This window comes from Paroedura picta, chromosome 5, assembly GCF_049243985.1.
Source record: "Paroedura picta isolate Pp20150507F chromosome 5, Ppicta_v3.0, whole genome shotgun sequence".
NCBI lineage: Eukaryota > Metazoa > Chordata > Lepidosauria > Squamata > Gekkonidae > Paroedura > Paroedura picta.
In genome coordinates, this window is record NC_135373.1 from 109,981,662 (window position 1) to 110,005,148 (window position 23,487).

General features: G+C 45.2%; 1 protein-coding gene across 7 annotated transcripts in view; it reads left to right on the forward strand.

The window, feature by feature from the left end:
* Positions 1 to 23,487, forward strand: part of DGKI (diacylglycerol kinase iota) — a 267,208-nt gene that overhangs the window by 235,766 nt on the left and 7,955 nt on the right. For 6 of the 7 annotated variants that reach the window (XM_077339877.1, XM_077339872.1, XM_077339875.1 and 3 more), the window contains 3 exons: positions 11,793 to 11,830; positions 16,266 to 16,386; positions 22,056 to 22,092. In XM_077339877.1, the coding sequence (XP_077195992.1) occupies positions 11,793 to 11,830; positions 16,266 to 16,386; positions 22,056 to 22,092 (196 nt within the window). Of the gene's footprint in view, positions 1 to 11,792; positions 11,831 to 16,265; positions 16,387 to 22,055; positions 22,093 to 23,487 lie in introns of those variants that run through there. The other variant, XR_013231404.1, reaches the window with a different exon arrangement.

Sequence of the window (23,487 nt, forward strand, 5' to 3'; positions counted from 1 at the left end):
ACACGAAACTGCTTTATGCTGAGGCAGCCTGCTGGTCTACCAAGACCAGTACTGTCTATTTTGATTAGCGGTGCCTCTCCAGGGTCCAGATTGTTGCCTTTTACGTTGCTGGCAACCTGATCCTTTTTGATGAAGATGCTGTGGGATTGAGCCTGGGAGCTGCTACATGCAAAATATATGTTTCCCACTGAGCCTCGGCCTCTTACCTCTCATCTCTCTATATAAATATAATAAATAAAATCTGCCCTAGAACTCTGGAGAAGTTTGAGGATCTGATCTTAAATGATCAGGAGTGAAGAATGTTAAGTCCCAGCTTATAACAAAGATGTGTGGATTCTTAACACAGTATCAAACGTGACTAATGTCAGAGAATGAAGACATTAGCTGTGGGGAGCTGTGTTTTTCTTTTAGGAGGAATGGCAGTGGATGGTCATCCAGCACTCAGAGCCCCTTTGCCTGACCCAGCTTCATTTCCCCCCTCCCAGATTATAGAGCTTTATGAAGATGGCTGCCAAAAAAGGTACAGGAACCGATTGCCTTTCCTGTTTTGTCACCGATTCCCCGTGGGCATGCGACACTTCACTCGACAGCTCCTAGTACCAGACATCCCATAGGGGAGCCCCTGCCTAAATAAAGAGTTTGACACTTGTTCTTTGTCAGCAAAGATCCTGTGGGAACAGCAGTCTGTGCAACAGGTTTATCTCCTGTCTCGTCGTCAGCCGCTTTGACAGGCGGCCCAATCTTGAATGCAAGTCATAGCGATTGGGTCTGACTGCAAAAGTTAAGTCCTAGCCGGTGCTGCGTGCTTGACTTGCACCAGCTGGGGAAAGGAAACTGTGCAGTGCAGTTCTTTGTTGAACGCTTGAATGGCGCTGACTGGATTTGCAAAGCAACTTACACATTGCATGAGGCGCACAGTAGAGTCCAGTAAGAGAAATGTCCTTTTCAGGGGAGCTCAGGATCATAGAATGATAGAGTTGGAAGGGACCTCATGGGTCATCTAGTCCAACCCGCTGCACTATGCAGGACACTCACAACCCTATCGCTCATCCACTGTAACCTTCCACACCCCTTGAGCTTTCACAGAATCAGCCTCTCCGTCAGATAGCTATCTAGCCTCTGTTTAAGTAGGATATTTTCTGGCTGGATTCCTTTGTGCAAACTCCTTTCAGGTGGGTGGGCTGCAGCTCAGTGCTAGAGCACCTCCCTGGCATGAAGAAGGTCACAGGTTCGATCCCCAGCATCTCCAGTTAAGGATCTGGTTGTAGGTGATGTGAAATATTTCTTCCTGCGACCCTGGAGAGCTGCTGCCAATCAGAGCAGCCCAAACCAACCTTGATGGACCATAGAATCATAGGATGGTTGCAGCTGCAACAAATGAGTCTTAGAGCATAACTCCATTGAAATGACCTCAGTACATCTGGGCTACCAGTTAAGTAATAGTACTTTGGGCACTCTGTTTAATCATCAAGTGCATGTAGAGATAGCAGTTCCCCATCACCTACCACAGTTCTGTCCTAGTCCCATTCCGCACATATAGGATAATGCACTTTCAATGTGCTTTTGCAGATGGATTTTCCTGTGTAGAACAGGAATATATACTTCTAATGTGCTTTGAAAATGCATTAATCAATGTGTACAGAAAGGGCACTGGAGTTCTTCCATGGAACAGCAAAAAAGAAGGGAAAAGCCAACCCAACCTGGGATAGAGTTGAGAACCTAAAAGGGTTGAGAGAACTCAAAATGTGTTTAGTGTAAATATATTATTTGTATTTTATTTATGGAGCTCAAGTATATAAAGAGAATAAAAATGATAAAGCCAGCAGGGAGTGACACTTATTCCTATAGGTCACACATATGTTGGTTACATATGCCCAAGGATCCAAAGACCTTTGACCTATATAAGTCGTAGTCCAAGGTCAGTGTTAAGCAGACAAACATTGTAAAACACATATGAAATATGCATACAAAACAGTTATCAACCATCGGGTGTGTGTAAAAAAGCATCCTGTAGGTCAGGGGTACTCAACCTTTGGTCTTCCAGATGTCCATGGACTACAGTTCCCATGAGCCCCTTCCAGCAAATGCAGGGACCATCTGGAGGACCACAGGTTGACTACCCCTGCTGTAGGTGACAAGTATATTACAGGGTTTTTTTTAGCTATCATGGCACTTTGGAAATTTGTGGGGTTTCTTGTCTTTTTTGGGGGGGAAATGGCAGGAACTTGGAGGAGGGGGTGAGACAGAGAGAAGGAATATTTGAGGTGCAGTGTTATAGTGTTGACCTAGGAGTTCAAAGATACATATTCTAATTCCCACTCTGTTTTGCAGCTCACTGGATGAACTTGGTCATTCAATTTTCTCTTTGCCTATCCCAGATCACAGAGTTGTTATGGATGGATGTTGAGTGGTAGGATCTGTGGTATGGGTCTGCAATATCCAGAAAACTTGATAGAGTGCAGTGTGGCATTGTTGGCTACTGACTGCATGCAGGCCAAAAAACAATCAACATAGAAAGCACAGATTCTGGTTGTGCTATTAAACTAATATGACAACTATTTATGAGCGAACTCCAATTTAGACAGGAAAAGTAAGAAGATAGTCCCTAATCGAATTTAGCAGTTGAATGGGAAGAGATGAAGGAGGCATCTCTACACCCACCATGACTGTTTCCGCATTAGGAGACCTACCTTGTTTTTGCCTCCCTTTGTGTTTCACCCACAAAGTTGTCACAGTGATAATGGAGAAGGGACAAATTACTTAGCTGCCTTGAGATCCCTGGAGAAAGGAAGGGGAAGGAGGGTAAAAAAAAAGGGACTTGGAATGCAGTTCACAACAACAAAACAGTTCAATTTGGTTCATATTCTCTACAACTACTTTGTGAAAAAAAATATCATTGCTTCAAAAAGCAATTGGTGATTTCATGTGTCTCCTAATGGAAGCCTGTAGGCCTCTGGGTGATGTGGAATCTGTTCACATAGCAAGAAATGAATTTGTCTCCAAATGGGTTCTCCAAAGAAAGCAGAAGGCACAGCAGGAGAAAGTCCTGACTACAGGTATTTATTTTGATTAATTAACCACTTAGAGAAGAAACAGCTCGTATATTCTCTTCGGAAAGACCATTCAAGTCCAGCTACCCTTGGCGGGGAGATTGCTTGGGATGTGGGCTTGATCTTTCATCTCCTTTCTTATTTCTTCAGCCCAGTGGAGGAATCAAACAGCTCTGGGGGTATTTTGCTTGGAGAAGGATGCATTGGCATGCATCCATGTGACTGGCTGTTAATACCAACTCAGATCAGAAATATCCTGAGGAGTGTCCTATACCTCATATTGTGAGCCAAGGTTAAGACGTTCAAGCATGGATGCACACCTGAGATGCTGATAGAGGTGATGAAGCTACCATGGGGTTGGGATCTTTGTAATTACTGGAAATTTGTATGAGCTGGGCAGCTTTCAAATGCTTTTGAAACTTACACCAACCAATCCAATAAAAATATCCACAGGATTCCATTCATGTCCATCCATTTGCTCAATTGGGGGTGCAGTTGAATTCATGTCTGGGCCCTGGTCTGTTGAATTCCTATCCCCAAGGAAGTGAGGTTAATATTATTATAGGGCCTTCCAGTGGAGGTCAAAACTATTACTTTTTGCTTAATTCTTGAAGGCCAAGGCTTCAAATGGAGTGGTTTTAAAATGAGTCTTGTTTCACCTTATATCAGTTTGATCTTGTATTTTTTTAAAAAGTTATACTGGATTGCATGTTAGGGATTTACTTATTAGCTGCTTTGGGTGACTCTTGTCAGTCAGAATAGCAGCTATTTAATGAACTAGAAAGGATTCCCTGAACCCAAAAGGTCTAAAAGATATAGTAGAAGAAGGAGGAGGAGGTTCTTATATGCCACTTTTATCTACACAAAGGAGTCTCAAAGTGGTTTACAGTCACCTTCCCTTTCCTCTCCCCACAACAGACACCCTGTGAGGGAGGTGAGGCTGAGAGAGCCCTGATATTAGTGCTTGGTCAGAACAGCTTTATCAGTGCTGTGGGGAGCCCAAGGTCACCCAGCTGGCTGCATGTGGGGGAGTGGGGAATCAAACCCGGCTCGCCAGGTTAGAAGTCTGTGCTCCTAACCACTACACCAAGCTGGCTCTTCTAGATCTAACAAGACCACAGCATTCTCATTCTTGATTCATCAGACATTATTTGAGAGTTGCCAGGTCTCCCCTGGAGGCTGGCATCCCTGTTCCCAAGAACATTCTCACACTCATTCTGTCAAAAACTCCTTATTCTCTAATGGCTTCACCACCTTGTTCTCCATCTTAGCTTTTGGTCAGAACCCAAATGCTGAATTTTCCCAGCCTTGAGAGAAATCCCTGAGCCGATGTACTTCTTTTGATCTTGGCGTCTGGTTCTGGAGGAAATCATGTCTGTCTGAATCCATTTTCATAATTAAGGGGACAGGACATTTGACCTTGACAAGGAGATTAACAGCCCAGCACAAACGGTTAAGGCATTTGTGCAAATATTAGAGGCCAACGTGTGTGTCGGGTGGTGGGGAGAAACGGGGGGGTGGGCCGGGGGGGGGGGAGAAGAAATGCCTCATTGATTGGACGGCATCAGCATGCACCCTGAACACTTGTCTCTTGAATTAGCACTACTGGATTCTCTTCACGTGGCAATGGTTGTCAGACTAGATGCCATCAAAATATCTCCGCATGAAGATCTCTAAAAGTCACCTGCTTTATCAACCGGTGGAAGCATCCCCTGGATTTCAAATGGCGTTATGGCCGTACAGGGCCTCCTTTGTGTTCTTTGACGTGTCTAGCTGCAACAGCGAGCAGTCCCATAAAAGGCACCTTCATTGAGCGTGCCCAGTGGAACCGCAGAGGTCAGAAAGCCCTCCAGACAAAGGGGAAGGGAGGAGCATCAGTATCCAGCGGGATGCTTTCTGAATAGCCAAGTGGCTACGGTAATTAGGAGTGAAAGCATTTGTGTATCCCAGGCTTGGTTTGCATTGCTTCTTATTCTGCTGCTGCTTTTAACTGTGCCTTTATTCAATTACTCCTCTCCCCCTTGCCAATGTAATGCCGTTTTAATGAAGTGCAGGAGACAGCTGGCCAAATCTCTCCCTCCTCCCCTTCCTCCTCCTCCATTGATTCCCCCTACCTGCTTTTTTTTGGCCGGCGCACAAATGTTTTCTTCCTTTTCAGCTGCTTCCAAAAGTGACATAAACTTGTTCTGGACCCACTATTTCTTTGTAAATCGCTCTCATATAGGATATATTGGAAGAGTCAGCAGGCTGGCACTCAGGCGGTGCCAACAGGGAAACCACCACCGCCCCCTCATACAGAGGGTGTTTGGGGGGGCAACTTTGCCCCTGGGGGTACACTTTGAGAAAGAAACAAAGCTGATCTTGACCACGGTATCCTTATGAGCCATGCGTTTGTGCATTCCCCTTTTAAAAGGGAATTGTAGTCCATTGGCATCTGGAGGGCCGCAGTTTGACTACCCCTGCCATAGAGTCTACCCTCCAGGAAACCATTTTAAAACAAAGGGACTGATCTATGGTGTCCAGAGATCAGTTTGTAATAGCAGTAGATCTCCAGGGATCACTTTTTGGGTATAAACGAAGGAAATAAATAATAGATACAAGGTGGGCTGTTGCAATGCATGGAATGAAACCACTTGCAGTTATGCGTGACTTTTTACCGAAGGATCAGGGACCAGTGAGAAATGAAGACGGAAAGCTACGTTGGAGCAACCAGTCTTTTGTGCAATGAATAAGTAACTGTGCAAGCAGTTCTTGAGAGCCATGCAATGTTAAGGGTCTCTCCCCCACCCCCACTCCAAAAAGAAGAACCCCCCGGGAAAAAACACCCCTAGAACCCTGGCTGGATGCGCGTAAGTTGTTATTTCTGTCCAACATCTGTTGCCAGTGTCCCAACATTTATGAAAGGGAGAGTCTGTTCCTGGACAGTGCCAATTGTGGGAGGTTTACCTAATTGCCAGGCTTTTTATTTGTTTTTATTTTGCTTTTTTTCTCCCCACTGGCAGCCTCCGCAAGAGCACAAAGGTTTAAAAGATGCAGAGAAAGCCAGCTCCCGCTTTCAACCTCTGGCTCCTACCGACGGGAGAAAGGAAGGCTATATGTTCTGGCCAGCCTACGGAAACGTACAGTGTTGCCAGTAGAGTCCTTTGCCAGTTACTTACATGGGTGGAAGTCTCGAGTCCGCGCCTCTGCCAGTCTTTCAGCCTTCCCCCCTCCCCTCTTCATCAAGCAGCAAATCCACTTAGCCAATCAAAGAGCAATAAAGCATTTTTATTTCTCCCCCACGGAGGCTCAGCTTAAGGGAAGTCAAGGCAATCATGACTTCGTTTCAGCACCGTGTTTGAACGGAATAATGCCTTGTGACGTCCTCAAGGCCCGATGATGCCTTATGGCATGATACAATGTGTGCATAATTCATGTTCTGTATTGTGCAGCAGCGACACTTGTCTCCCCTTGAATAAATACATTTTTGAAAGCATTCGTTTGCCCATAACTGCACATTGATAGTGCCAACTAGGGTGTCTTGTTATTCTCTCCCTCCCTGAGAGCCAAGCCAAACCAAACGACTTGTCTCATTCTGTGTTTGTTTTCAGCAGGGTCAAAAGGCACCTTTTTGTTGCAGCCGATTTTCTCACTGCCGCAAACGTTGGTGCTGTTTTGATGCTATTCTCCTGGTTTCAGTCTTTGTCCTGTCCTTTTTTTTTTTTTTGCTGACCCTGCTGTTTCATCGGATGGGGTGGGCGACCCTTGCGATTTTGTCAGTCATGTCCCTGCATCTAAGACAATGACTTTGCAGATGCTGGTCAACAAAATCATATGGCTCACTCCAGCCAGATGGATGAAAGGGCAGTGTGGAAAGTAGGCATTGGCTAAATAAGAAAATGGTTCAGAAAATATGCAGCAACCTGGGGAACCTCTTAAAGCAGGGGTAGTGAAACTGCAGCCCTCCAGATGTCCATGGACCACAATTCCCAGAAGCCCCTGCCAGTGAATGCTGGCAGGGGCTTCTGGGAATTGTAGTCCATGGACATCTGGAGGGCCGCAGTTTGATTATCCCTGTCTTAAAGTATTGGAGATACTTGTAATTGGTTAACAGAGCAAAGCTGCCCATTAACTTATTTACTTGTTAGAGCCGTGGGTTCGGAGCCCAGGACACTGGGAGTTCATTTCAGCTCTTTATTGTGACCCCGACATGATCGTACAAGAGGCAGAAATGGAACTGAAGAAGTCTACAACCAACCCCAACTTATATACAAAAGCCCCACAATAGATTTCCCTGCCAGTGCGCACTTTTGGCCAGTTGCACTTTAAACAGACGGGAATCGGCAGACAGGATCTAGCCACAAATTGGTCAGTCACCGTGCAGACCTACAATCCTGCCTTGGACCTAAATCGTTGGTCCTTGGCAGTGCTACAGGCACAACATTAACAGTTTTTCATATGGAAGGTGTAGCCTAGTCAAGGCATCTGAGAACTGTCTGGCAGCCAGGCATGCAGAGTTGCTTTGCGACTCCAACAAAATTCCCCCACTACCAGTGATGCTTTCTGCGGCCCACAAGGCTGAGAGGGGTGGGGGAAGGGAAGATGGGGACAAAATTCCAGGGTGCTGGACACTCTGGGGGCTGGGTGAGTCATATGGCTTGTCTGAGAGTTTGGGTTTTGGTAACAGGAGGGAGGGCACATAGTAATCTTGTTTTGGGAGCCACTGGTGGTGACTTTGCATCTATGTATGGTTTTTGTTGACTTTGAAGGTAAAGGTATCCCCTGTGCAAGCACCGAGTCATGTCTGACCCTTGGGGTGACGCCCTCCAGCGTTTTCTTGGCAGACTCAATACAGGGTGGTTTGCCAGTGCCTTCCCCAGTCATTACCATTTTACCCCCCAGCAAGCTGGGTACTCATTTTACCGAACTTGGAAGGATGGAAGGCTGAGTCAACCTTGAGCCACTGCTGGGATCGAACTCCTAGCCTCATGGGCAGAGCTTCAGATAGACTAAAGGTAAAGGTATCCCCTGTGCAAGCAGCGAGTCATGTCTGACCCTTGGGGTGACGCCCTCTAGTGTTTTCTTGGCAGACTCAATACAGGATGGTTTGCCATTCCCTTTCCCAGCAAGCTGGGTGCTCATTTTACCGACCTTGGAAGGATGGAAGGCTGAGTCAACCTTGAGCCAGCTGCTGGGATCAAGCTCCCAGCCTCGTGGTCAGAGCTTCAGACAGCAAGTCAGCTGCCTTACCACCCTGCGCCACAAGAGACTCGTTTTGTGGATTTTAGGCATAGATAAAACAAATCCCCATAAGTATGCACAGAAGACATAATGTTCAAAACCATCAGCACAGGCAAAAGTATTTACTGCCGGGCCTCAGAAGAAAGCTGGGCTCTGGAGCCTCTCCCCTGTTCAAAGCGCCTCCATTGAACTGGAAGTGGATCTCGTCAGCATGTCGAGAGAGAGGAGAGGACAAGACAAGGCTGCACGACTTGCAAAACGAAGACAGCTTTTGAGGGAGAGATCACATCCCGTTTGCGCTAATCGATTGTGAAACGTCGCTGAGCTGATGCTGATGAAGGTACAAGCTGAGCCTGCTGGTCTGAGGAAAACATGTTCTCTCCTCTATTTTGGTCGTGAGCATGCGCCGTTTGTCCCTTTTTTTTAAATCCTAAAGAAAGCTCAGCATGTGCCTCAATTAAAATAGCTGCTGGGTGTTTCTCAGAATTGGGTAAATATATCGGCACAAAACTTTAAGAGTTCCACTGCTAGTATATCTGGCGTTCGAAAACTCTGTTGGTTATACTTTGGATGTTAGATGTTCTGCGCTATGCAAGCATGAGATGAAAGGAGAACATGTCCTTAAGCTTTTTTATTAACACAAAAGTCTCTTGCAAGGAAAATATCCATCTCTTATACACTTCTGCACGATGAGTGAGAAACATGAGTTAGTTTCTTTGCTGGCTCCTGTCCCTTTCTCTTGTAGTTCTTCCTGCAGTGCTTGTAACATAGTTGTGGGTTTATTCCTTGAGTGATAATGAGGGTCCTGGTGGGTGGAATTAATTCCATGGAGCCACCGGCACATCACAATGAAAATTTCGTGCCCTATTGCTTGTGCTTATTCTTCTGTTCTGTTGTACATAACAGCAGGCCCAGTGGTTGTACGCTTCAAGTGTCTGAAAAACGTAGCTCTGACTCATGAAAGCTTATATTAAATTAAATTTTGTTAAGTCTTTAGGGTGTTGCTTGGCTCCTGTGCAGTTGAGGCAAGAATCTCTGTGCGGAACATCACTTTGGGTTAAGTTATCATGTTATATGCCAATATGTTGGCCAACCCCCCCCCCCCCAAATTATCTCACCACACTAGTGAAAGTGAGAAGGAATGAAGATTCCCTTGCCCATTATGTGTCTTCTGCTTCCCGCCTCTTTTTCTGCATGTTACATCTCTAGCAAATAGTTCTGGCTACCTTTTGGTCACTCAGTGTAAGAATGTAGCTTTTTGTTCTGACTGTCCTTTGAAGATAAAAGCCCTTCTGCCATGGGAACAGCAAATGCCATTGGTGGGGGCAGGGAGGTGTCTATATGTATCCTATATGTATCCAAGTCAGTCATTCTTAGCAATAGACTTCAATCATGATGCTTCCAGATGTACAGTCTTGGACACAATAAACTCTGAACTCTTTTCTATGAAGGGTTTCTCAATTTTCTAGCCTCTTATGAGAGGGTAGCCTTGGTTCATGATGCCCTCTACAGACTCTGCTTACTAGAGCATCAGTAATAGTTGCATCACTATAAGGGGCTGCTGAGCTGTGTCTCTTTTGCCAACCGGAAAATGGGCAAAATCAGCCTTCTCTGTTGTGGCCCCACCCTAGGGAACGGCCTGCCTGTGGAGGTCAGGAAGGCTCCTCCTCTCCTGGCTTTCCACAAACTCTTGCAAAACTGAATTCTTCAAGAGGGATTTTCTACGCAGGTCGCACTGTACAAAATGGTTCACAAAGCAGCTTGTGAACCATTAGGGTTGGTGGTAAAGCTTGCTGTAAGCAGAAGCCTACTATGTAATTTTGCATCATTTTATGTGTCATGCTGATACTTACCTTTGCTTCAGTTCTTTTTTTTTTCATACTCCTGTGGTTTGCTCTACAACCCACATCCTATTTCACTGTTATTGACTGTCCCATCCTGTCGATCCTGCTGACTCACTCTGTTGTAAGCTGCCTTGAGCCTCAGTGAACTATAAATAATGCCAATAATTAAAAATAAATCCCTAACAAATGCCATCACATTTGATCTGACTATTTATTAAGTGTACTAAGTTTTACCTTTGGATTTTGCTATTCCGAATGATCGATTCTGTAGCTTACAAGGATGCTTCACAGTCAGTAATACTGAGGATGATTGGCAGTTTCACTTTCCCCGCTGTTTCAATATCCTGATTGGATGTTTCTGCCAGATTTCCCCGCCCTCCAGGAAGATCTCACAGTTCATAACCCATGTACCGCATCAGCTTTTGACATGTTTGTCAGTTTTAATATTTATCGCCCCACTATGAATTAGTCCAAGAAAAGCTATTGTTTCATGTTGTTTGTGTGTGCTCAGCTGCTGTCTAAAATGGTTTTCAGAAATGAAGTGCACAAAGAAAGGAAGTTTGAGTTTCTGTCTTGAAGTTCAAAGTTAGACCTCCAAATGCAAAATGGATTGTGGAAGAGGTCTGGGTGTCTCTCCTAGTAAGTGCTACGTCTTCATTCATTGTATGTGCTGGTTTAAGCACAGCCCATTTTAAGCCTTGGTGGCAAAAATGAAGGCAAAGCTGGGTTAGGGATGGGCACGAACCAGTGGACAAACTGAAGTTTGTCACAAATTTTGGCTAGTTCATGTTTCATGAAGCAATGTTTGTGAACTGAAGAACTGCAACAAATTTTCATGAATGTTGATGCAGTTCATGGTGGTTCATGAAGAATAGAAAGTAAGGCTCCCCACTGCTCAGCTGTTTGGTTTAAATGGTTGGGAGCCATTTAAGCTACTGTTTCCTGCTCCCCATGGCTTTTTGTGGGGAGCAGAAAGGAGGGGTTTAAATGGTTCCCAATGATTTCACTCTCTGCTTCCTGCTTGCTGTCATGGTGAGCAGAAAGCACAGGGTGAAATGGCTGGGAGCCATTTAATCCCCAGTTTTCTGGCCATCATGAAAAGCTTCGGAGAACCAAAATCAGGAGCCATTTAAATCAAACAGCCAACTAGCAGGGCTATCTAATCCTTTGGGAGCCATTTAAATCCATTACGTCTGCTCCTGGCAGCTTTTTGTAGGTAGCAGAAATGGGGGGGGGGTGCGCAGTGGCATTTAAATCACTGAATTCTGCCCTCAGCCATTTTACCCCTTACTTTATGTTCCCTGTGGCTTTTTGTAGAGAGCAGAAAGCAGTGGTTTGAATAGCCCTCTGTTTTCTGATACCCACGAAAAGCCTCAGGAAGCAGAAAGCAGGGGTTTTAAACTTTAAATGGCTCATGAACCAGCCTCCCCGTTCTTATGGATTCATGGTTCAGTTTGTGGATCAGCCATGAAACACGAACCAGCCCGAAAATGTGGTTTGTGCCCTACTGGGCATGCCCAAATCTTGGCAGGCTAACATTAGGGGTGAAAAATCACATGGGTGAAACACTGGCACCTTGCAGAAGAACTTGGTTATGTTTAAACCCGCTCAACTCGCATGAGCATGCTGGTACAAACAAATGCCATTAATACTAATTCCCCCTTTTTGTCCTTTACAGCACTTTTGCAGTCAGTAATAGCTGGTGATTTTCTAAAAGTAAGTAGAAGAAAGTCGTGTGCCTTCTATTTATTATTGCTGGGCAGTTCTGTGTGGGGGCAGTTTGTTATTTTTCTTTTCAACTCCAAATGTTGCCGACGCTGAGATAAAGACAGGTAGCCCATCTCCAACTGGCATCACCTGGCAGAACAAAAGAGCACAGAACCAGGTAATACAGGAGCACAGAACAAAGTCAGAAGCACAGCAGTCCAGTCGCCCTGAAGTTAGTGAAGAGTTCCATCCCACTGTTCCATCATCTTTAAAGTCCTGCGGCTCTCTCCACCCCTTGCGATTCAGCCCAAAGAACTTCCATTGCTGTGTCTGAGCATACACACTGCTGGACTGAGACTCTCCCCAGACACTTAAAGGGCAATCCTGAGCAAAGTTACTGCAGTGTGAGACCACTGAAATCAAGGGGGCTTAGACTGGCATGACCCCGCATAGGATTGCAGTGCTAGAGAAAGGCCTCTTAAGTGCCAAGATCTCCATGTGTTGGCGTTGCTCATTAGAAGTCCATTGTAAGAGGACTCGGAACTGTTCTGAGAGAATGGAGACCCTGTTTTGATGGCCAAATTTCATTGGATTTCACAATTGTCGCCAGCTTAAAATGCCATATTATGAAAAGTGGTGCTGTCTTCTAGCACGGGGCTCCAACAGCTTTTTGAGTCTGCAGGTGCCTTTGCAATTCTGACACAGGGAGATGGGCACAGCAGCCCAATGGCTGCCACAGGAGGCAGAGAAAGCTACAAAAGGCCGGGGAGTGAGATTGTGGACAACTCTATAACGCCAACATTTCAGGCAGAATCTCTGTTTCACAAGATGCCCCTAAAATGCTGTTTTAAAATGTTTTCTTGCATATACCCACAGCCAACTCTCAGTCACCTGGGGAAGATCCTTGTCTGAAGATTCTCCGCTAATCAGATTTCTAATGGCCAATCAGAACCCACCCATTTTCTAAAAAATACTTGGTGGGCACCAGGAATGGTGTTGGGGATTGCTATTGTGCCCACAGGAATCAGGGTTTGGGGACCCTTGTTTTAGCATGCCTCTGCTCAAATAAGGCTTGGTCAATGGCTTGTACGACAGTATGACTGCAAGCCATTCCGCAATATTCCCCACTATGAAGGTAGACCAAGGAAGACGAAGCTGAAGAATTTACTCTTGACTTAAACGTGAAGCAATCACAGCTACCCCGAGAGAGTAGTCCTAGTAATACTGCGACTTTAGATCAGTCAGTATCGATGCGAGTGTTAAGTAACCAGCGCCATAGCTGATCTTTTCTTGTTATGATTTATGAGTGCTCTGATAGTGCATTACTTTCCTCTCCCCTTTGTGCTTCGTTGCAATGTCCATATTTTCTGGGAATGCAGCTCAGATATTAAGTCTGGGAACTCCAAGCCCTCCTCTTAGTTGTCAGTGTGAAAATGGGAGGACGTTCTTTGCGTCTTCTTTATGAAGCTGAGGTCTGTAATGCGCCCCTTGGGTGTCATTGGTAAAATTTTACAGTGTCAGGATAGATGCCTCTGGTCGTGGAATCAGTGGCCTAACTGGTTGATTTATTTTGATTGTTTTTAATAATGATGTCCTTTTATCCTGCCTAGAGCTCTTTTCATCAACAATTTTCGGTTTTGGATAGTTGGGAACATGTAATATGTACAGTAAGGCACCTTCAGGCATTCGAAATCCCCTCTTTGTACCCCAGCTGTCTGTGGGGATTATTTTTGTGAAGGATATATCTTATCACCTGTGGACCCCCACCCCCCCTAAAAGTATTACTGGGGATTCCTGCTAGAAATGTCCACAATTGTATTTTTCCAGTATTATTTATTTATGGCATGTATGTAATATAGCCAAGAGAACCTAGGATTGCCTGGCTGCCAAGCAAGAGACATCTGGAGGTAGTTTGACATTGCCTGTTCCTGGCCGCCAAGTGCTAATCATGGCTGACCCTGCTTAGCTTCCAAAATCTGATGGGATCAGGTTTGCCTGGGGTATCCAGATCAATTCCTTTCCCAGCTGCATGAACAGGAATTGCTTTTCGGTTACAGTCAGCTGCTGATCTCTTCACAGTCTACCCAGGTCCCATAATATCTTCCTCAAAGAAGATCAGGAAAATATTTGGGGATGGATCCCGTGTACCATGTATGTTCCTCTGGTGCAAGAATCCTTTTCCTCATGCAAAAGACTCACTAATGGAAGAACCTCTTGCATCATAGGAAGGTATGTTACACAGGAGGAAGTCACCACCAGTAAGAAGAAGAGCTGCTTTTTATACCCTGCTTTGCACTACCAGAAGGAGTCTCAAAGCTGCTTGCAATCGCCTTCTCTTCCTCTCCCCACAGCAGACACCCTGTGAGATAGGTGGAGCTGAGAGAGCTCTGACAGGACTGCTCTGTGAGAACAGCTCTATCAGGACTGTGACGAGCCCAAGGTCACCCAATTGGCTGCATGTGGAAGAAAGGAGAATCAAACCCAGCTTGCCAGATTAAAAGCCACCATTCTTAAACACGACACCAAGCTGGGATCCAACCCTTTCAGTGACAGTCTAGTAACTGGTACAGCACTGTTGGAGAAAATAACCCAGGACTGCTGGACAAATTGGTGGCCCTGCATCTATTTCCTTCTCCAGTTCAATTTAGCCCATGTTCCAATGTCATGGCAATGGTCAGTTATCACTCTCCCCCATTATGTACATCATGATGGCCATCAGAACAGGGGATTAAAGTCCAATTCCACTTCTGTCCTCAGATGCATGCACGTAAATCTGTCTCCATGTGCTAATGACCTCTAGCAGGACTGGAGTGACAGGACTGGTGAACTGTGAACACTGCACCTGTGCTTGAGTTTTTTTTGATAAATGACCGCAATATTATCTAGTTAAGGCTTCTTTTGGCCATTTATAATGGTGACAGCTCTATTACTCTGGTTGTTTGCTTCTGACATATACCTCCAAGACCCTTGGCCCCTAGGTAATGGCAGTCAAGAATGAAAGCAGATCCTTGCAACGAACGTTCCTTTAAAAATGTCCCAAGCAGTTCTAGGTTTTTGTTATCTGTTCTGTTTACTAAAGCTATGGTATCTCCCCTACAGCGAGGTGACAATTATCTGCATTATGGATCATAGCACAAGAACAGCTAGCTAACACAAAGCCCAATCATCATGTTATTAAAAAAAAAGAACTATACAATCAAAGCTATACAGTCAGAACTTAATATGGTAAAAAACCCTAGAGTCCCATAAAAGTCAATGAACCTGTCTAGGGAAAAACACATCTGGTACAGGTCAAAACACTGGTGATACTAGAAAAGACAATAATACAAGGAAAAGTTGAAACATGCAGGGAAAGAGGAAGAGCCAACATGAGATGGATTGACTCAATCAAAGCAGCCAAGTCAGTAATATTCATTGTACCTGTATTATGCGTATCATTATCATACATGTAGATACATGAAAGCCCACGTGTCATGTGTACATGGTACCACCGAATCTGCAAAATCTGTAGCAAAAAAAAAAAAGGTAGAGGACAAAAAGTGGCAGTAAAAATGTAACCCTATACAAAAATAAAATAGGGGAACACGTGTTCATTCTTACGAGATAAAGTCTCATGCAATGTAGTTTACATAAAGTGGACACAACATGGGCAGAGCTTAGGATTTGTTCCTATGTCTAATGGGGTTTTATGTTTTTTTCTGTAAAACGCCACGAGTCTTTGGAGAAGTGGTGGGATAGAAATCTAATACTAAAAATAAAATAAAAATGATGTACATGTGGATCAATCCTCACACTTCCCTAGTGATATACTGAAGGTTCAGCAAATGTAAATCTGTGCTTTGATGGGGGCAAGGATGAAGAGATGATGTAATTGCTTTAGTATGAGAACATTTGAGAACTTATTGTGACATTGTCTGATCTAGCTTTGGTAGATCTACACTAATTTGTATCAATGTGTGTAGAGCTGCTGGGAAGCAAGAATACCATAAATTAATCGCAAGAAGGTTTCATCAGCCCAGATACCACGATTCAAGATACCACTTGAGTTGGGTGGTCTACAGCAGGGGTAGTCAACCTGTGGTCCTCCAGATGCCCATGGACTACAATTCCCATGAGCCCCTGCCAGCAAATGCTGGCAGGGGCTCATGGGAATTGTAGTCCATGGACATCTGGAGGACCACAAGTTGACTACCCGTGGTCTACAGGTCTTTTTGGTTCCCTGTGCTTAATCCCTTGATCCCAGGACTGAGAAGTTTCATTATTTAATCCCATATTCCCAGGATCTTTTATTATATTTGTAAAATTGACTATGAAAATACTTTTGGTATTTCTCTACTATTACGATTTCTTGTTTTCAGCAGCACCATTTGTTTTTAACCCCTTGTGGGAAAGGAAACAATGAATTCACAGCATTTTGTCTTCTCTCTCTGCATTTATGTTCCAGTTCATAGAATGCTGTAAAAAGGGAGCTAATCTATTAATCCAGGGCCCTGACCATTGTTCCTTGCTTCACCACGCAGCCAAGGCGGGTCATGGTGAGATCGTGAAATACATCCTGGAGAATGGTGAGTGAGCGGGCAGAAACTTTTACAGATTCGGATGCCATTATTGTCTCTGATCAACTTGTTGGGTTACATGAGACATTAGAAAAATAAATTCCAGTTGGGTTGCAAACAGCTTTGTTGTTCTGAAGCTCCAGTTCACTGTGGTGCAGGTACTTCAGTAAACTGGAGTTGTTTACAAGACTGTATTCCAAGCCTCAGTTTAGGGCTTTTTCTCATTCTAATTTTCATCCTGTTGTTCTTACCCCACTCATTCTCCCCCTGGTGGTTAGTTCAATATTCCAACAGATTATGGCTAGTACATCTCCCTAGCCTGCAAATTTAAACTGCAGATTTATATGCAGGACACAAAACAATGCAATATTGAGTTGACCACTAGAGGGGAGAAAAGCACATGCAAAACAGACCACCTCAGGAAACATGAGAATGTGGAAAAGCCCCATATGGTTCCTGTGGAGTAAGCAACCTCTGATTCACTGAGATGTCTCCATGTGGGCATCATGGTGAAGCGAAGCATGAAGGAACATGTTGGATTCCTTGAAGGATTTCTGCTGACAGAATGGGGGGTTCCAGCTCCCCCCTCAAGCTGCTCCTGGGGGTCCCCCTGTCCCCCATGAGAAGCATTTCAGGGCTGCAGCAAGAGAGGGGCGGTAAAGAAGTCACATCTTCTGACAGAAGACATGCTTAGTGGGATCCAAGTCATGAGTGTTTCGTACATGGGAACTTGGGTTCATATCAACATACGAGTTCCATGTAGCCTTGCAAAAAAGGACATTGTTTCCCTTAGGAATGAAATTAACTAGAGCAGAAAATGCTTATTCTCCCCCATCCCACTCCAGGAATAGGGGAATGGCCCTAAGTCAACTTTCTAAAGGTTGACTTATGTTGAGCAATATGCTGCTTCATAGATTGCTGTGAAGGAGTAATCCCATGGAGCTTGCAGGATGGCCCAGAAAGCATATGCATGCTCCTTAAAATAGACGTGCCATCCCTCTTCTCCACTGTGTCATTCTGTGCAGTTGGGGAGCACCACACAAAAGGGAAAAAATAGATCATGAAGTTACATTTTTCTCATCTTGCATTTAAAACATTGTCAATCTTAACTAGTGACGGGAGAGCTCTTCCTCCTACTCGCCTTGCAATGAGCATTTTTCTCCCAGGCTTTCTTGGAGACCTGCCAGAAAAACCTTGGCTTTATTCCCTGTCTATTTTCCCGCACTTAGTGATATCGATGCAGGCCCAAGATCTCTTCCAGTTCTTTCCCCAAGCCCTTACAATGTCCAGGAGAGCAACAGAAGCTGACGTGAAGGGTTTGCTTCGAAAAAAGGAGGTCTCCTTTTGCAACCATTATTATTGGGACTATCCAGTGCCTGAAGCCTGAGAAATAGGATTTCGGCCTCAAAGGGTTCAGCCAAGAAGTATTGAGTTACATTTCCCTTGGTCTCCAGCAGTGGTGTACCTACCCTGATTGGTGCCCTGGCAAGTGGGTGGGACTTGCTGATGCAGGGTTTGGGCTTATTGGGCAGGGGTGGGGAGCGGGGCATGGTGCCATGGGGTGTTGGCAGGTGAAGACCACTGCTGCTGCACACCAGTGCCCACTACCAGCACCAGCACAGTCACCAAGGCATCTCTTCCTTGGCAGAATGCATGGTGTATGCCTGCCACACCCATGCCGTGTGTACAAAAAAGTGGTCCTCTTGCACACATAGCCCCAGTGCTGCCCAGGGCATGTGTCTTGACTGCCATACCCTGAAAATGCTACCAATCCCCAGCATTGGTGGAGTGTCCCACATGAGTATCCTGGTCTTGCTCAAGAAGCTCAACATGACCTGGTTCTTCCAGCCCATGTCATATCACCTTCCCATATCACAGGACACCATTTCAACTCAGCGTGCTTATCATGATGGCTGAGTGAGATAGCAAATATCAAGCACGGAAGGGAAGGACAATTATGGAATAACTGTTGGTTCTAATCCATGGTAGCTATTGCAGGTAAGGATGCATTGCAGGAATGATAGGCTCTTCAATAAATCAAGTGACCACCCATGACCATATTGTTGGTTCTACCACCCAAAAACCATTTTCACTCTTTATTGAATGCCCCATCAAGTTGATTGTTTGGACTAGCTATCTGCCTGGAGTCCCAATAAGAAAGGTAAATTATAAATTCAATTTTAAAGAATCTAAGAATATTTTCTTTGTAAGTCTCCTTTCTAATAACAAGGCAGAACCAAGGTAGCCTCAGAAAAATATGTGTGTGCCGACAAACACACCTAAGTGAGAAGGTGTCCTATTCTTGGGAATCCCACTACAATGCAGTCCTATTCATATCTTCTTGATCCCAGGACTGAGAAGAGAGCCAGTTTGGTGTAGTGGTTAGGAGTGTGGACTTCTAATCTGGCATGCCAGGTTCGAATCTGCACTCCCCCACATGCAATCAGCTGGGGGACCTTGGGCTCGCCACGGCACTGATAAAACTGTTCTGACCGAGCAGTGATATCAGGGCTCTCTCAGCCTCACCCACCCCACAGGGTGTCTGTTGTGGGGAGAGGAATGGGAAGGCGACTGTAAGCCGCTTTGAGCCTCCTTCGGGTAGGGAAAAGTGGCATATAAGAACCAACTCTTCTTCTTCTTCTTCTTCTTCTTCTTCTTCTTCTTCTTCTTCTTCTTCTTCTTCTTCTTCTTCTTCTTCAGCTCCTTGCGAGCTCTGTGCCAGGTTAGCAGTCTGACTCGGAACTTCCATCCTTCCCTGTGTCCTGTAGACTCAAGCCACGGCTTTCTTGTAGAACCATCAGATAGTACATTTGGGATTGCTCAAGGCAAGGAAGGGGAGGAAGAGTTAATCATTTGAGACAAACTGGCTGTTGGAGACATTAAGGAAAGACAGAGGTCCCCCCAGAGTGTCCTTGGCAGTCCAGTTTGTGTGTTTGGCTCATTTCCGGTGAGAATCCCCTGCCATTCTCCATTTGTTTCCCTCGGCATTTTATTTATATTTCCATCTTCGCGCACATTTCTCTCTCTCCCGCTCTCATTTTTTTTCTTACCAACTGTTTTTCCTTGCTAGAAATCTCACTCATGCATTTCCCTTCCTGATTTCTATGGGGTTCTTTTGCGTTCTCTTCCTTGGTCCCCCCATTTCTTTCTTTTGCTCCCTGTCCCTGGGTAATATGGCCAGCTACCCGCTGTGTTGGAATGATGGTGCCATTAGCTTCCCCAAGGCCTGCCTTTCCCACATCTGTGTGGCTTTTGTCCTGCGCCAGAGGGGGATTTGGCATGGGCAGCTGGCAGCACCAGGGAGACGGAGATAAAAGAGGTCTCAAAGAGGAGGGTGGAGAGTTGGACGGGTGTGAAAGCATGAGAGATGCCGGAGAAGCAGGCATCTGAGTAAGAAAGGGCATGGCTTCAAATCAAGGCTGCCTCTTTGTCCCCTAAGGAAACATCAAAGGTCAAAGAACTTTCGTGTTCTTTTAAAAAGAGGGAATACGTGATAACTACACCCCTTCAAAGTGGAAAATGTGAAGAAAACTTAAAGCAGGGGAATCACCTCTGTAAGAAATTTTACTAGCCATGAAGCTTAATTTTTAAATGTCCACAAGATTCTATTTTGCTTGAGTGAGACCCTCATGTCCATTAGATTTCAATACAGATCTTCCCTTGGGAACTGTTACTCACCCACTATCAGTGGAATCCTAAATGAAGTTTACATCTTTCTAAATGCATTAAAGCCAGCGGCCTCAAAAAAGTTCCTAAGATCAGGCCCTTCAACTTAACAGTTTTCATCTAGCCAAAATTTTAGTGGGAACTCGGGGGGGGGGGTTGCGGGGAGTCATGGAAGGATATCGCTATAATCCATCCATCCATCCAACCATCCAACCATCCATCCATCCATCTATCCATCTTGATTGATTGGATTTATATGACCGCCCCTCCCAGCAAGCTGGCTCTGGGCAGTTAATAACATAAAATTGGAAACAAATAACATTAGAAACAATTAACAATAATTAATTAACCCGCTTAAAAACCAGTCAAAGTGTATGCATACATACACATGCACACCTTCCTCTCCATTCCTCTGTCTCTATGTGTTTCTATCCTTCGGTCCATCCATTCACTGTCCATTTCTAGTTCTCTGTCCCAGAACTCTCTGCTTGGCTGCCACATTTCTTCTTCTGCCTTTTGTCAAAGTATTGAACGTGGATATACATTTGTTCCTCATCCTTTGTGTCATAACAGCAATCCTGTGAGATACGTTAGGCTGAATGAAAGAGAAAGAGAGAGAGGTTAATCAGCATGGTCATCCAGTGATTTTCGTGGCTGAGTGGGGCACACATAATGTTGCCAGATCCATTTCAGAAGTGCCTGGAGATTTGTGGATAGAGCTTGAGGAGGACAGGGTCCCCACTGGGGTACAATGCCAAACAGTCTACCCTCCAAAGTACCCATTTTCTCCAGGGGAGCTCATTTCTGGAGTCTGGGGACGATGTGTAATTCTGTGGGATCTCCTGGTTTCACCTATGGGCTAGCATGGGTCCTTAGAGTGGGTGGAGTCTTATTCTGACCGTCTTGTCACTACCCCCACACTCTGGGACTAACTGGCTCTAGTGGTTAAGAGCGGCAGCTTCTAATCTGGAGAGCCAGGTTTGATTCCCCGCTCCTCCAAATGCAGCCAGCTGAGTGATCTTGGGCTAGTCACAGTCCTGTTGGAGCTGTTCTCACAGAGCTCTCTCAAGGAGACTTTGAGACTCCTTCAGGTAGTGAAAAGCGGGGTATAAGAATCAACTCTTCTTCTCACTGCAGGGCTAAATCAGACCATATATCTACCACTAGCTCCGTTCTGTGAAGTGGTAGGGGCGGATGAGAGAGTGCCTCACCCGCTTACCCATCTGGTAAATTTCTCCCTGTCATGTACCCAAGCCTTCATGGGATGATGTAATCCTTGTCCAGTATAGGTCGGCTCGGATTATGTCAATGATTTTATCTAAGGTATCAGCTACAAGAAATGGGTCTACACAGATCAAATTGCATAGGCCCTATACAAATGGCGTCTCCTCTCCTGGATGCCTCATGGTGTCAGAGTGGAGAGGTTGAGTGGAGAGGTTAAGCACCCTTTAGCTGTCCACTCAACTTTTCACCTTATTCAGAGGGGCAATCTGTAGATCAGTGGTTCTCAACCTGGGGGTCGGGACCCCTTTGGGGGTCAAATGACCATTTCACAGGAGTTACGGCAGGGCAAGCAGCTTGGCCGGGTGGGGGAGGGGGCGCCGCTGTCACTGTTGCCACTCCTCCTGCAGGCGGAAAAGAGCAAGATCGGTCTGGTGGGACAAGAGGATGAACTGAACTGAGAAACCCCAGAAAAAAAAACCCAATTTATATACAATCATGAACAATGGATCTTCACGCCATTGGTCAGTTTTGGTTTAATTTCTGTGCAAGAATACTTGCATAATTTGATGATTGGAGGTCACCACAACATGAGGAATGGTATTAAAGGGTCGTGGCATTAGGAAGGTTGAGAACTACTGCTGTAGATGTATTATCAAGTCCAGAATTTTGTACATAGCGGTGACTCATTACATGGGACTTCCAGACCTTACCACATCACCACACTTGGTTCCGCCACAGGTCGCTAAGCAGGATAAACATTGTGTAACCCATCTTGCTTCCTTTGGCAGGTCCTTCAGAGTTACTGGATATGGCAGATAGTGAAACGTAAGTCCTGACCCATTGGCTTCCATCTCTTTTATCAGTTTTCTTTTAGCTCACTTCCAGTTACGTGCATCGGTCTTCCTTTGGCACAAAAACCAATCAATTCAGTATCAAACCAACCAAAAATGGCAGCCCTCTAGATGGGTTCTCTTGAGCTGCAAAAAGAGAACCAAACCTCCTTTCTTTTCTAAGCAGCAAATCAAACCTAGATAGCGATGCTGACTAATGCAGATTAATTTCCTCTAGTGTCAACCACTTGCATTCCCAGTCCTGGTTGTTAAAACCATAGAAAGCCAAATGGCAAGCACAGAAGGGAAGATGTTTCCAATTCTTTTGAAGAATGCTTATGGAAGAAATGTTGGATCAGAAGCGTGCTTTCCCCCATAAGCTTTCATCTGACACCCTAGCCACTCTAGGGTGAGCCAGTTTGGTGTAGTGGTTAGGAGTGCGGACTTCTAATCTGGCATGCCGGGTTCGATTCTGCGCTCCCCCACATGCAACCAGCTGGGTGACCTTGGGCTCGCCACGGCACTGATAAAGCTGTTCTGACCGAGCAGTGATATCAGGGCTCTCTCAGCCTCACCCACCCCACAGGGTGTCTGTTGTGGGGAGAGGAATGGGAAGGCGACTGTAAGCCGCTTTGAGCCTCCTTTGGGTAGGGAAAAGCGGCATATAAGAACCAACTCTTCTTCTTCTTCTTCTTCTACCCTGATGGCTTGCTGTTTGTTTTCATCAGTCATTTTCCACCCCTCCAGTTCTCCCCAGCTTTTCTCCCTAGGTCAGTGCCATACATATTTAGAATCATAGAATCCTGGAACACCAGTGAGGGGGAGCTCACCACCTTCTTGGGCAGTTGATTCCACTGCTGAACTACTCTGGCTATGAAAATGTTTTTCCTGATATCTAGCCGAAATTGTTCTCCATGTCGTTTAAACCCATTACTATGGGCCCTATCCTCTGCTGCCAACAGTAACCTTCCCCTCCATCTTCTAAATAATAACCTTTCAGATACTTAAAGACAACAATCATGTCCCTTCTCAGCCTTCTCTTCTCCAGGCTGAACATTCCCAAGTCCCTCAGCCTTTCCTCATAGGTCTCCAGGCCCTGGATCGTGATCATTCTTCTCTGCACCCTCTCAATTCTGTCAATGTCCTTTTTGAAGTGAGGCCTCTAAAACTGCATACAATACTCTGGGTGTGCTGAACAGAAGAAGGTACTGAGACCGTTATTTTAAAAAAAATAAGCCATTTAATTCTGCACTGAATAGTTTATCTGGGTCTTCTGGTGCGAATTATGAATTTGGATATTTGAAATCCTTCCAATCTTCTCAGTTTTGGCCAATGTATACATGCCGATATCATGCAGTGATGGATTCCATATTCTCAATTCATACTGCAC